General features: G+C 30.7%; 2 protein-coding genes across 3 annotated transcripts in view; both read right to left on the bottom strand.

Annotated features, from left to right (window-relative positions):
- Positions 1-2201: 2201 nt before the first annotated feature.
- On the bottom strand, positions 2202-10898 carry LOC111679754 (mitochondrial 2-oxodicarboxylate carrier). Of its 2 annotated transcripts, none has more exons than XM_046945627.1 (3): positions 10760-10898; positions 3014-3196; positions 2202-2929 (listed from the first exon to the last, which is right to left on the bottom strand). In XM_046945627.1, the coding sequence occupies exons 2-3, from the start codon at positions 3158-3160 to the stop codon at positions 2357-2359; spliced, it is 720 nt and encodes a 239-aa protein (XP_046801583.1). In that variant the 5' UTR covers positions 3161-3196; positions 10760-10898; the 3' UTR covers positions 2202-2356. The 2 variants fall into 2 exon arrangements, with proteins under 2 accessions (XP_046801583.1, XP_023297120.1); XM_023441352.2 differs by lacking the exon at positions 10760-10898 and adding an exon at positions 7656-7807.
- Positions 7814-13627, bottom strand: part of LOC111679763 (dual specificity mitogen-activated protein kinase kinase hemipterous) — an 11797-nt gene continuing 5983 nt past the window's right edge. Inside the window, exons 7-10 of the mRNA XM_046945908.1 lie at positions 12717-13427; positions 11821-12337; positions 10760-11371; positions 7814-8620 (exon numbers count right to left, since the gene is read on the bottom strand). Coding sequence (XP_046801864.1) covers positions 11233-11371; positions 11821-12337; positions 12717-13427 — 1367 coding nt within the window. The 3' untranslated portion in view covers positions 7814-8620; positions 10760-11232. The remainder of the gene's footprint in view (positions 8621-10759; positions 11372-11820; positions 12338-12716; positions 13428-13627) is intronic.

Here is a 13627-nt window from a genome sequence, read left to right as displayed (position 1 = left end):
TTTTGAAAAAATGTTTTTTTTAATGAAATCTGTTTATTTGTACATACCTTTACTTTAACGCCATTATCATCTCCAGCATCAGTAGCGTTCAAGGAATCGTATTAGTTTGAAACTCCAAAATATTACTCAGTCTTGATCTTCCCTAGTTTCTAAGCAAAGTCAGCTACATTCTTGTATTATATAGAGGTCTTGATTTTTTATAGTTTTCAAGCAAAATCAACTTATATCAAGGTCAAGGATAACCTTACCTTGACCTTCAAAATGCTATACAGCTGGTGCTAATCATTTTCTCTTGATCAAATAAATAGTTCAACATCTAGATCGATCAATTATTGTTCTTGTTCAGCACTAACATTCTTGGAATCACAACATTTTCACATTAAATTTATTAAGATTGTGTGACATCAGGGAAGTGATCCTGGAACCTGGGAAACTGGTTTCCACTTATTTCATTCACACTGACCAAAAGCACAACTGCATTAGTTAGATGGCAGTAGCATTTGAAATAAATCGAAACTTTAGCAAACAAAAATAACCTGTTCGATCTTTTAAAGATATGATTCTGGAACTTAACGAAAAACACACGATCGTTTTTCTTTATACTAATATCCATGATCGTTTCTCTTTATACTAATATCCACGATCGTTTCTCTTTATTCTAATATCCACAGAAAAGAGTTTCTACTTGCATCGATCATGTCAAAATTCTGCCTTATATCTGGAGAAAAATATACATATGAAATAATAAGTAAATACATTTGAATAAGAAGGATAAGACGATCGCGATCTAATACTTTGATCAGTTCATTTAAAATTTAATATTTTACGTTTAATGCGTTTTAATTAATCTCAATTGACTTTTAAAGCAGCGAAAGGCAGAGAGTAATAAAAGTTCTCTTACTGGCTTTTGTTTGTTTCTTTTTTTACATGTTTGAGCATACCTACTCGTGAAAGAGAGAGTACAAGAAGCTCATTTAAGACCTTGTTGCCTTTTGCTGATCTAAAAAGATTCAATTATGTGTTCTGTTAAGTGCCGGTCCACATTAGGAAACTTTTTTGGGAAACTTTTGATTTTGTGTAAGAGAGAAAGAATATTACTCATTGCTCTTTCTCTCTTGTACATGGAAACATGTTTTGTTAGAACTGGTTCACACCAGAAACTTTTGATTTTGTGTGTGAAAGAGATTGTTGATATTTCTTACTCTTTCTCTCACACACAAAAGTCAAAAGTTTCCTAGTGTGAACCAGGTATTTTTCTTCTCATTCGAACAAAAACAAATCAATGCATGTAACACGTTGTTTCTGAAACAAAAATTCTAAAGAGAATTAAGAAAAAGTTGTCCAAGTGCCGGTCCACACTAGAAAACTTTTGATTTTGCGTGAGAGAGAAAAATATAGTATATCATTCATTTCTCTCGTACTCAAAACATGTTTTGTTATTCTTCTCATTCATAGAAAAACAAATCAATGCAATTAGTTTCTGAAACAAAAGTTTTCTTAAGGAAATTTCCAAAGAGAATTAAGAATAAAAAGTTTCTCAACCAAAGTTTTCTAGTGTGTACCAGGTCTAATAGAACAAGAAAGTATTGTAGTATTTGACCAATTAGCTTTCGGCAGTGAAGTCAAAATACATAGATCGTTTTCGAATGTCATCTCTAGGATCAAACTTCCGATCAATTATGTCAGTAGAGTGTCAAAACTGGAAGATCTGGATCATGCAAATCTTGACCTTTCGCAGAGAGATTAAGGAATTGCTGATTATCTTATAAGCTTTTGTAATATTATAGCGAATCTCTAAATATTAAATTACAAACTGATCTTTATGTTAAGCTTAGTAAAAGATCTAGATCCGCTTTACATTCCTACTTATATTAAGCCAACTATTTAAACATATATCATACAAATAATAGCTTAACCTTGACCTCCATAAACAGAACCTTCTAGCTGTAAACGTAACCGCAACGACAACAACTCTCCAAATTATAAAATCGTTGATATAATAAATCGTTAAACGACTGCACAATCCCTAGCTTACAGGAAAAACTCTTAAACCGTCACAGTTGTGCAATGAAAATTAACACTCAAAAGAAACAAAAACTTCAAACATTTCATATCATTAACATTTAGCAACGGGTTATTAAGAAAAATGAAAACGTAGCATAAAAACTAGTTTAAACATTAGAGCAAAAAAAAAATATATATATATATAACAAAATTTTTAATCAAATCTTATAAACAACATAATAATTATAATTAAAAAAGTACACAGTCAGAAAATATTATAATAATATTAATACACATAGAAAATTGTGTATATACCAAGCAATCCATTAGTTACAACGCCCTTCATGGTCTTCTAAACACATTTCTTTTGCAAGAAATCATAAGCATATTCGAATACCAACAACATGATGGCACCACCTGGACCCAAACGCATAACTTTGGGCACCAGACCCTTGTAGAGAGCACGGAAACCTTCTTCGCGGTATACCAAACGTATAGAACCGAAGGTGGATTTGTATTTAATAACACCAGGTTGGGGTTGAGGTCCTTGTATGCGTGACTTCGCCACATCGAAGGGAATGTTTACGAAACAGGCCAGAGTACCGGAGGTAAAACCAATGGCCACCTTACGCAAGAATTCTTTGGTATGATCATTATAGGCGGGTATAATGTCCTTAACACTGTGATAGAAACCAAAGTAAACCATATTAAAGACACCATTACGTCCCATGGTGGCAGTGACACCCTTATTAAGACCACGAAAACCAAAACCATCTTTTTGTATGATTTGTTTTGTCACAGTCCATGTGCTTTGGGCTTCTTTCATTTTCGATTTATCAGCCTGTTGAGCGACCTTAACAACTTCGAAGGGATTAACGGCAATAGCCTCCAAAAGACCGGCAGTTAGACCAGCTAAAGAGAATGTCTGCAAGAGTAAAGAATTATAGTAATCGAAAAGATTTTAAGCCAATAACTGGAAAATATATGTCTCCATTTATCTGCTACTCACCAAAGGAGTGGGTGCTGGTGCTCCGAACAGAAACAGAGGTTTGGTTTGTTCAAAACATACAAATTTTATAGCTCTTTTGGGGGTCTCAGCTATAACGGGTGGCAGAATACCTTTCCAGAAAGAGAATAAACCCTCTTGACGATACATCTTGCCAAAACAATCGAAAACGCCTTTATATTGATGCTGCAAACGTTTAAAGAATACCATAAATGATCAATTTTCTTCACAAATTATTTCTCTCTGTGTAGCTCATAATATGCTATTATAAGAAATATTTACAGAAAATAAAGTGCTAATATCTGTTTTTCTTACAGTTTAAGTAATTTCATATTTTTTTGTTTATTCAAACAGTGATTCCTAAACTGGATTAGTTTTCTTTTTCTTTTTGTCTTTTTTTCTAGTTTACGTACTTGTTTAAAAGCTATTTAAACAGGATAAACAGTTCAGATAACAGGAAATTGTATGGAATTTTTGCACTAATAGATGAATACATAACTGTGGCATTTACATTTATTAATAATATTTAAGACTTTATAGTAAACAAATTACAAAATAAAACTGAAGGTTTTATTTGGTTTTTTTTGTGCATTACTTCGTAACAAAGTTGACTATAAACTAGACTATAGACTGAAATTTAAACTGGAATATAGTAATAACTATAGTCTGTAATATAATCTCTAATATAGACTAAATTTCGAGCTAAAGGCTGGACTATATTGTAGTCCTTAATCTGGACTATAGCGGGGACTAAAGTAGAGTCTTTAAGATCTTAGTATCTTAGTTCAAGTTGAGTTCTAGTTCTAGTTCTGTTCTGTTCTAGTTCTGTTCTAGTTCTGTTCTAGTTCTGTTCTAGTTCTGTTCTAGTTCTGTTCTAGTTCTGTTCTAGTTCTGTTCTAGTTCTGTTCTAGTTCAGTTCTAGTTCAGTTCTAGTTCAGTTCTAGTTCAGTTCTAGTTCAGTTCTAGTTCAGTTCTAGTTCAGTTCTAGTTCAGTTCTAGTTCAGTTCTAGTTCAGTTCTAGTTCAGTTCTAGTTCTAATTTTGTTCTATTTAAGTTTGGTTCCAGTTCATCTCATTTCTAGTTCTGTGAACTATAATCTGACCTATAAGGTTTCAGAAGTATCTTTTTTTTTCTCGAAATATAGCTAGTGACCTCCCTAAAACACTTATGTTAAGCATATTAAAAAAATTATTAACAAAATACACCAAATTTATAAATAGTTTAATCGTGTTATCTTTTACCCCAACACTCAAAGAATTAATTTTTTAATATTTTTTTTTAGATAAGAAATAAAAATATTTATATGGAAAAATTTAGTTTTTTATAAACAATTTTATAAAAAAAGTAATGACAGATTAAACCATATTTTCACAAATTTAAACCAAAACAATGTAAGAATCTTTCTCAAAACCTAGTTAAGACTCCCTGCCTGTATCTGATTATTAACTTTTAACTTATAATTTTTCTTTGCACTAGTACGTGCATTCATTTTAACAAAAAAAATTTCTATTAATGTTTTACAGCTTGAGATTTGCAACATAAACAAATAAATTATTTATTAAATGACGCACAATGTAAGAAAAATGGCCTTATTTTCAGGACAAATAAATTATTTTGTTGTTTTTGTTTCTCTTCGTTAATTTGTGACATTACATTTTGTTAGCTCTTAATAATTGTTAAGCTAAAAATTTTTTTCTTTCACAGAAACAAGTTTTTAATGGACCAGAGGCAATAAAACACTCCCACAATTGAAATGCAGGTTTTTAATTTATAATAAAATTGTTAAAAAAAGATTTCAAATTGTTTAGTTTTTTATAAAAATTTTAAAAAATATATTCAAAAGTTTTATTGAAAGATCTCTTTGGTAAAGTTGGAGAATTGGATATAGTGATTTCTATAATCAAACCGAAGTGTAGTTTTTAATTCCCAGATATTTCAACTTAACAGTTAGTGTTTATTTTATTGTCCTTAAGTAATCTAGAGTGTAGTCTATTTAAACCTTTTTGCTCTCATAAAACCCTTTATTTAGACCAGTTTCAGTATTCGTTACTTCCCTTTAGTTTTAGGTAAAATTTTTAATTTTTAAACATTTATCAAAACTGCCGGGTACTTTTTTTTCCAATTTCTCAAGCACATTTATAGATCTCTGTTTGTCTGTATATATAGAATGATTCCATTGAAATGAGAATTGCATATTAAAATTCATTTTAGTGTTGACCCACATTTTGCAAAACTGGTCCATGTTACAGAAACACCATTTCCAAAAGAAAATGAAAACTTTTAAAACACAATCTTCCCTACAAATGAAACTATTAACTGAAGTAGATCAGGTCTACTGTTTAGTCTATAGACCGACTATAGATAGACTGTACTATAGACTGGACCGTAGAGTAGACTATAGTCTGGACCATAGAATAAACTATTGTCTATAGAATAGAGTATAGTTTGAAATATAGAATAGACTGTAAGGTGGAGTATAGAATAGACTAAAGTGTGGACTATGAAATAGAAATTAGTCTGAACTATTGAATATACTATAGTCTGGACTATAGAATATACATAGTTTGGACTATAGAATATACTAAAGTCTGGACTATAGAATAAAATATAGACTGAACTATTGAAAAAACTATATCCTGGTCTATAGAATAGGCTTTAGTCTGGACTTATGACAATAGTCTAGAATAGACTAAAGTGTGGACTATAGAACGGATTGCAGCCGAAACTGAAGTCCAAACTTTATCACAATGGTCTAGAATAGACAATAGTGTGGACTATAGAACACATTGCAGTCGAAACTATAGACCATACTATAGTCTAGCTTACAGTCTGATCTATAGATTCTGAACTGAAAATTTTGTAAAATAGTTTTTCTTTTCAGATTCCTTTATTCTTAAGATTTTCTTGTCCCCAGTGTAATTTGATGGAGATTGTGTAGAAACAAGAAAACAAACGCACATAAAAAAAAAACAAAACACATAGATTTTGCCGGTTCTAAATGTTTGTTTTTGTATTATTTTTTTATTTTCTTGTTTATTTAAAGTATAGACAGCTGATTACTGAATTATAATTCTATGCGTAAGTTGTTTTTTTTTTTATATGATGCTGTGTGTCTTTTATTTTTATTCGATTAACCTTGAAGCGCCCTTTCCAAAAAAAAGAAGCAAAAAGGAAATTTAATAATAAAAGAACTATTTTCTTAAGTTTTGGGGCAAGTTTTAGTTGTGATTTTAATTTAAAAAGAGTTTTAAGATATGAAATATTTTCCATTAAGATAAGAAATGTTTAACATCTATACAGACGCCGTTAAATGATAATGCCAATTTGTTAAATCATCTACAAATTGTCGCAAAAAAAAAATACAATTGAAGCATGAAATTTAAAAATATTCTTAAACAGAAATTAAATAAACGTGTGTGTTTGACAAAGTACTTAATAAAGTAAACAAGAGAACATTTAGTATTAACCCTATAAAGGGAAATGAGGGGACAAATTAGACTTTTGGTCTAGGGAATAAATTAATGATAATTTTAAATAGGGAATATACAAATGACTATCTACAGTCTACAAAAGAGACTAAACTATAGATTAAGTTTAAGAATAGGCTGGAATATAGATTAGGCAATAGTTCTGCTCTAGTTCTGTTCTAGTTTTGCTCTAGTTCTGTTCTAATTCTGTTCTAGTTCTGCTCCAGTTCTGTTCTAATTCTGTTGTAATTCAGTTCTAGTTCTGTTCTAATTCTGTTTTAGTTCAGTTCTAGTTCTATTCTAGTTCTGTTGTAGTTCTGTTCTAGTTCTATTCTAGTTCTATTCTAGTTCTGTTGTAGTTGAGTTTTAGTTCTGTTCTAGTTCTAGTTCTGTTCTAGTTCTGTTCTAGTTCTGTTCTAGTTCTGTTCTAGTTCTGTTCTAGTTCTGTTCTAGTTCTGTTCTAGTTCTGTTCTAGTTCTGTTCTAGTTCTGTTCTAGTTCTGTTCTAGTTCTGTTCTAGTTCTGTTCTAGTTCTGTTCTAGTTCTGTTCTAGTTCTGTTCTGTTCTAGTTCTGTTCTAGTTCTATTCTAGTTCTGTTCTAGTTCTGTTCTAGTTCTTTTCTAGTTCTGTTCTAGTTCTGTTCTGGTTCTGTTCTAGTTCTGTTCTAGTTCTGTTCTAGTTCTGTTCTGTTCTAGTTCTGTTCTAGTTCTGTTCTGGTTCTATTCTAGTTCTATTCTAGTTCAGTTCTAGTTCTGTTCTAATTCTGTTCTAATTCTGTTCTAGTTCTGTTCTTTTTCTGTTCTAATTCTGTTCTAGTTCTGTTCTTTTTCTGTTCAAGTTCTGTTTTCCTAATTTCTTAAAAAATCGCTTTGTTTTTATACATAATTTGTTTAATGTTTACAAACATAACAATAATTTAAAAAAAAATAAAAAAATATATAAAAAACTTGGCATGTTTACAAATATATAAAAAATATAATTAACAAAAGAAAAAAAAAACATATTTTTTATACATAAACCCCCTCTAATAAGAGAGCAATTTGGAGAATCATAAAAACATTAACTTTGTTGCTAAGTTTAGATATAGATATCACACCATTTTATATAGAATTTCAGGTAATATAACAAATAAATCTAAAATAATCCTAAAATAACTGAAAAAAATGTATTTTCACTTACCGCTCCGCCACCCAATTGCATTCTAGTTTTGACCACATCCAAGGGTTGCATAATGCAAACTTCCACAAAACCGGCTGAGCCCCCGGCCACTACTTGCAAAGCGGCTCTTTTTAAGGGCGGCAATTCCTTCTGTTGTGTTTGAGCAGACATTTTTTTTTATGTTTTCTCGAAAAGTTTTTGTTTTTAATCAATCAACTTTTTATCATTAATTTACTATATACATATAGTATAGATAATTTTGATTCTATTAACACGCTTATTTAATAAATTATTAACAAAATTTTGATTTTCCTGTTTCTTCCCGCTGCTTAAATGATTCGTAAGCACCACTCTCTTAGAACTCAGCCGTAAAACTGAATATCGCGACATTGATTCTGCTCCATTGTTAATTTCTCCATGAGGTATTTTTCACACAACTTTTTTCCTGACTCTTTTACTAGTTGTTGTTGTTTTTTATAAATGAGAAGACGTAATAAAAACGTTTGTTTTGTGGTACAACACAGAAAAAAAATACACTCATTCATTCGGCACAACAACAATTGTCTTTATTTAACAAATTGAAAGCATGAGTAGGAATAATTTGTTATGGAGAAAACTTATCAACGACGACAGCAAACTGCCAACAACAGCAGCAAACAAAGAAGAGAGAACAGTATTTTAAACACAAAAGAAATTTGCAAAAGTAATAAACGAATTTAGAATGCCCTAATGGATTCGAGTTTACTTCAAGTTCATTTCCAATACTGTTCTAGTTCTGTTCCAGTTCTGTTCTAGTACTGTCCTAGTTCTGTTCAAGTTCCATTCTAGTTCTGTTAAAGTTCTAGTTCTTTCTTAGTTCTGTTCTCCTTAAGTTTTACAAACTTTCCCACTGAACGCAGCAGTCTCACTTCGCTTCCGTAGCTCCATACAAAGAACCATTAACAACAATGTACTACTGCTCGATTGGTTTTGTCTTTAGACAAGTTCTATGAACCAGAAATAATCATAATTAGTAAATAATTAAACGATCAATGTTAAATATTTATATTAACAAATATCTCTCACTACACGCAATTAAACAAAAAAAAAAAGAGAGAGAGCATTGAGAGATAAGAGCAAATATATAAATGTTAAAAATACTTATTTGGAAAGCTTAAGTAAAGAGTAAAAATAAAATATATTAAAACTTAATTAAATTTTAATAAACGTAATAAGAGTAATACAGTTTTTTTTAGCAAAAGTCTAGTTTTTGTTTATTTCTAGTTTAGTTTAGTGCTACTTCTCTTCAGTTCTGTTTTAGTTCTGTTCTAGTTCTGTTCTTGTTCTGTTTTAGTTCAGTTCTAGTTCTATTCTAGTTCTATTCTAGTTCTGTTCTAGTTCTATTCTAGTTCTGTTCTAGTTCTGTTCTAGTTCTGTTCTAGTTCTGTTCTAGTTCTGTTCTAGTTCTGTTCTAGTTATGTTCTAGTTATGTTCTAGTTCTGTTCTAGTTCTGTTCTAGTTCTGTTCTAGTTCTGTTCTAGTTCTGTTTTAGTTCTGTTCCAGTTCTGTTCTAGTACTGTTCCAGTTGTGTTCTAGTTCTGTTTTAGTTCTGTTCCAGTTCTGTTTTAGTTTGAAATTAATATTATTTTTTTTACTTTTTCTGAATGAATATTTTTATTTTGTTTTTCCATAATTTTTGTTTATTTATTTTTCTTTGTACTAAAATTTGTTTAGTACTTGTTTTTTTTAATAATATTTATTATAATTGTTTTTGTTTTATATTTTATAATATTTTATATCGTTTTTTTGTTTTGTAGTTGTGTTTTTTTTTACATAGCATTATTATATTATAGCGTATATAACAATATATACAATTAAATACCAAAGAGAAGAAATCTAAGTAGTAGAAGGAAAGGGGAGGGGGAGTAGTTTTCTTTTTCTTACTTGTTGATTATATTTTTTTTATATATATAATAATAAAGTGTTTATTGGGGGTATCGTTTTTTTTTTTAAATTTAAATATGTTTTTTATGTATTTTTTAGATAATTATAATTATTATAATAATTTAAATACATTAAAGTAGTTTTTTTATTTTTATCGTTTATATTATATCAAAACTAACAAATTTATTTTGGTTTTTTTTTCGTTTAATTTTTTTTAAGTAGAGGTTTTGCAAACTGTTTTACTTAATTTTTATACTTTTTTTTAGAAGAAAAAGCAGACAAAATTTCTCTTGATTTCTTGAGGGTTTTAAAACTTAGAAAAGGGATAACAAAATCTATATAAAGGGCTCAAGGGTTAAAGATTGTCATTTTTTATATAGTTTTTATAATTTGTTTTTTTTTTTTTTTTTTCATTATAATTTAAAGTTTGTTTGTTTTTGTTTAGAAGTAAAAATATATAAATTAAAATTATTCAGTCAGTTTAGTTTAAATTAAAAAAAAAGAAAATTTAAAAATAATTAGCAAAGTTTTAAGTCTTACAAAACAGTTGTATATTGTTGCCAAACAATTAAACAAATTATATAAAATTAATAATGTTTAGTTAAGGAATTAAAAACAAAAACAAAACATTACTAATAATAACCTTAAGGAACTGTTGTTTGAATATTTTTCTTTAAAGAAAAAAGTAAACAAAATGAAACTCAATTATTTTAAGAGAAAAGCTTTAACAAATTCTAAATTTTCAAGTTTTTTTCTTTTTTTTTTTAAATAAGTGTTTTATATATTTATAGTTTTTTGTTATAATATACAAAGACATGAAAAAATTTTAACAACGTATTGCATAATTTTAGGCTCGTTATTTAATTTTTGTTTGGTTTTTCAAAAGTTGTTTACGTTTTCTATATAAATATTTTCTTTTTTTTTATATATTTGTTTACCAAGTTAAATATTGCTTTATTTTTTTTGTTTATAAATTTATTTGTTTTGTTTTTCTTTTGGTGTTTTTTTATACTTTTTTGGGGGAGAGTAATATTTACTTTAATTTAAATATAAAGCCTATATAAAAAGCCAGCAAATTAACTCAATAGTATGACATACTTTTAGGTGTTTATCATTTTTTTTCCTTAAATTCTTAATTTTTTCGTTTTTCTTTTAATAATTAAGCAAAAAAAAAAAACAATTAAAAAGAAAAAACAACTTACCAAAAAACGACAACACAACAGTTAAACAAAAAACTCTTTGTCGTTAAACATATATCAAAAACATAAAAAAGCTGCTACTTTTGTAACCAATATTTAGCACGACGCATACGAGCCGTATCCAAATCATCGGCATCCAAGGATAATGAAGAAAATGCTGGTGCAGAAGCTGGTATACAATCAACATCAGCATCTACGGTTGTATCAGTTCTAGCCGATGAGATCATAGCATCCAAACGTTCTGTAACACTACCGCTGTGACTAAAACTGCGCATACCTAGAAAATCTCTAGTTGTCGCTGAGGATGAGGAAGAGGGTCCATCCAGATCATAATTTAGAAAATTTTCCTCAGCACCTGCCGTTGTAGTAGTTGTCCTATGGCTATTATTAGTGGTAGTGTCTTGGGCGCCAGCATTATCAACATCATCATCAACAAATCCATACCAATATCACATAACCATTATTTGCAGTGCTACTCATTGATCTATAGTACGATAAACACGCCTTTGTGGTTCGGGTGTGTAGTGAATGCGGGTGCGAAAGTGTTGTGGTGAGCCGGGAACACTTTCTGAACCTCGACGGGGCGGTGGCAAGGGAGGAGAAGCATTAACGAATCTATAAGTTAAATAAAAGTTAAGGTTTGTTAGTTCATTTCAATTTCAGTTCTAGTTCATTTCAATTTCAGTTCTAGTTCTGTCCTAGTTCTGTTCTAGTTCTGTTCTAGTTCTGTTCTAGTTCTGTTCTAGTTCTGTTCTAGTTCTGTTCTAGTTCTGTTCTAGTTCTGTTCTAGTTCTGTTCTAGTTCTGTTCTAGTTCTGTTCTAGTTCTGTTCTAGTTCTGTTCTAGTTCTGTTCTAGTTCTGTTCTAGTTCTGTTCTAGTTCTGTTCTAGTTCTGTTCTAGTTTTGTTCTAGTTCTGTTATAGTTCTGTACTAGTTCTGTTCTAGTTCTGTTCTAGTTCTCTGCAGGTCTTTCCTAGTTATAGATCTCTTCTAGTTCTGATCTCCTGCAAACCTTGTTCTTTTTTAGATCTGTTCTAGTTCAGTTATAGAAATTTCCAAACCCACCTTCTGTTTAACATGGGTGAAGTGCCTGGTGGTTGACCACTTAATTCTAAAATGTTTTTACGCAACAGCAAAGGAGACTGACCACGATTGTAGCGTGGTGGTGGATCTGGTGAACGATGTCGTCGATCTAAATTCGCCAAAATATGAGCCGGAGTATGTGTGGCCGGCAATGACGAACTGGGGCCTGATGAATTAACATTTGATCCGGCTCCTCCAGTGGCGGCATAACGTCTTATGAAACCAGCAGCACTCGATCCTTCCTGGAAACCTTCTGCTAGAGACGGCTTGCAGGTTTCAGTTGAGGGTGAGGTGGTTTGACTATTACCGGAACTACTGCTGCCACAAGACATGGTGCGATAATACAATTGAGCCTTGCGCTCGTTTGTCAATTCAGATCCTGCTGTTGTTAAACCATTTGTAGGTGATGTAGCTGTCGTAGTAGAATTATTATTTGTTTGTGTTTTAACATAATTTGATAATTGGCGTTTCATAGCACCCGCCAAAGTATTAAACCAGCCTAAAGCATTTCAAAATTTAACCAACAAACACAAACCAAAAGACACACACGCAACACAAGACATATATAACAGTCACAATATGGGGCAATAAAAATAGCATAAGGTTTTTTTTAATAAATGTTTAAGTGCAATGTTTGTGACCATGTTACCACACAGATGTTTGTTTGTTTGTTTGTTTATTAAAAGAGCAGCCAAAAACAAAGATGCAGAGAAGTAGTTTTAAAAGTGCAAACAAGGTTATGAGTGAAAAAAGGAGGAAAAAAGAAAATGTTTTTTTTAATTTAAAAAAGTGTTTTAAAAAATGTGTGATGTGCAGTAGATAAAGCATGTATGAAAAACAAGCAGTTAAATAAATAGAAAACTTTAACGACAACTTACCACTTTCCGGTTTAAAATTATTCTCTTTACTGGCGACTGTCGAAGTATTAGCATTGGCTAAGGAGGCTGAAGCGGAGCCTGAACGTTGATTATATAATTTACTTAATTTTGTAACCGTAGGACTTGTGACATTTAACATTCTAGTCTGTTGTGGATGTTTGGTTAAAACTGCCGAGTCAGACAAAGTTTCTGGTGAAGTAGCTGGGGATCTAGAATTACGCATTACACTGCCCCCACCATAGGGGGAGGTTGTATTAGAATTATTTAAATATTGTTGAGGCAGTGGTTGATATTGCAAATGAGCTGTGGGTGATGTAGTAGTAGTACCAAAACCTAAAGTATTGGGAGAAGTAGGCGAAGAGGAGCTCTTGTTTTCGTTAAGTGTTAAAGGTAAACTTCTTGGTCCTTGTTGAGAAGATGAAGAAATTGCATCACCAGCAGTACCACCAATTTGTGAACATTGTGAAGATTGTGTTGATGATTGACTAGATGTTGAATATGATGATAAAGTTGAGCTAGATGCAATGGGTATATGGGAATTGTATTGTTGTAGTTGCTGCTGCTGCTGATAGAAATTTGTTTGAAAGGGATTTGTTGTTGTGCCATCTGAGGGTGAGTGTTTGGTATAGATATTCGTATAGTGTTGATGCTGTTGACGTTCTAATTCTTTTTCACGCAATTGATTTTGTTGATGGTAGAAACGTTGAAGAACTGAAATATAGTAAATAATAGGATTTGAGTTTTTTTTTGCAAATTAGTTATTTAGTTCAATTCCAGTTCTAGTTTGAGTTCATTTATAGTTAAGTTCTAGTTCAGTTCTATTTCAGTTCTAATTCAGTTCTAGTTCAGTTCTAGTTCAGTTCTAGTTCAGTTCTAGTTCAGTTCTAGTTCAGTTCTAGTTCAGTTCTAGT

The sequence above is a fragment of the Lucilia cuprina genome, chromosome 3 (genome assembly GCF_022045245.1).
Source record: "Lucilia cuprina isolate Lc7/37 chromosome 3, ASM2204524v1, whole genome shotgun sequence".
NCBI lineage: Eukaryota > Metazoa > Arthropoda > Insecta > Diptera > Calliphoridae > Lucilia > Lucilia cuprina.
Note: the sequence above shows the minus strand (reverse complement) of the source record. Positions and strands in the feature narration are given on the sequence as shown.

Coding starts and splice junctions, on each gene's coding strand:
- LOC111679754 (XM_023441352.2), bottom strand. CDS start 7,805: ATGTCTGCTCAAACACAACAGAAGGAATTGCCGCCCTTAAAAAGAGCC. Junction 3,197..7,655: donor TGCAATTGGGTGGCGGAGCG/GTAAGTGAAAAT, acceptor AAACGTTTGCAG/CATCAATATAAAGGCGTTTT. Junction 2,930..3,013: donor CACCAGCACCCACTCCTTTG/GTGAGTAGCAGA, acceptor TTACTCTTGCAG/ACATTCTCTTTAGCTGGTCT.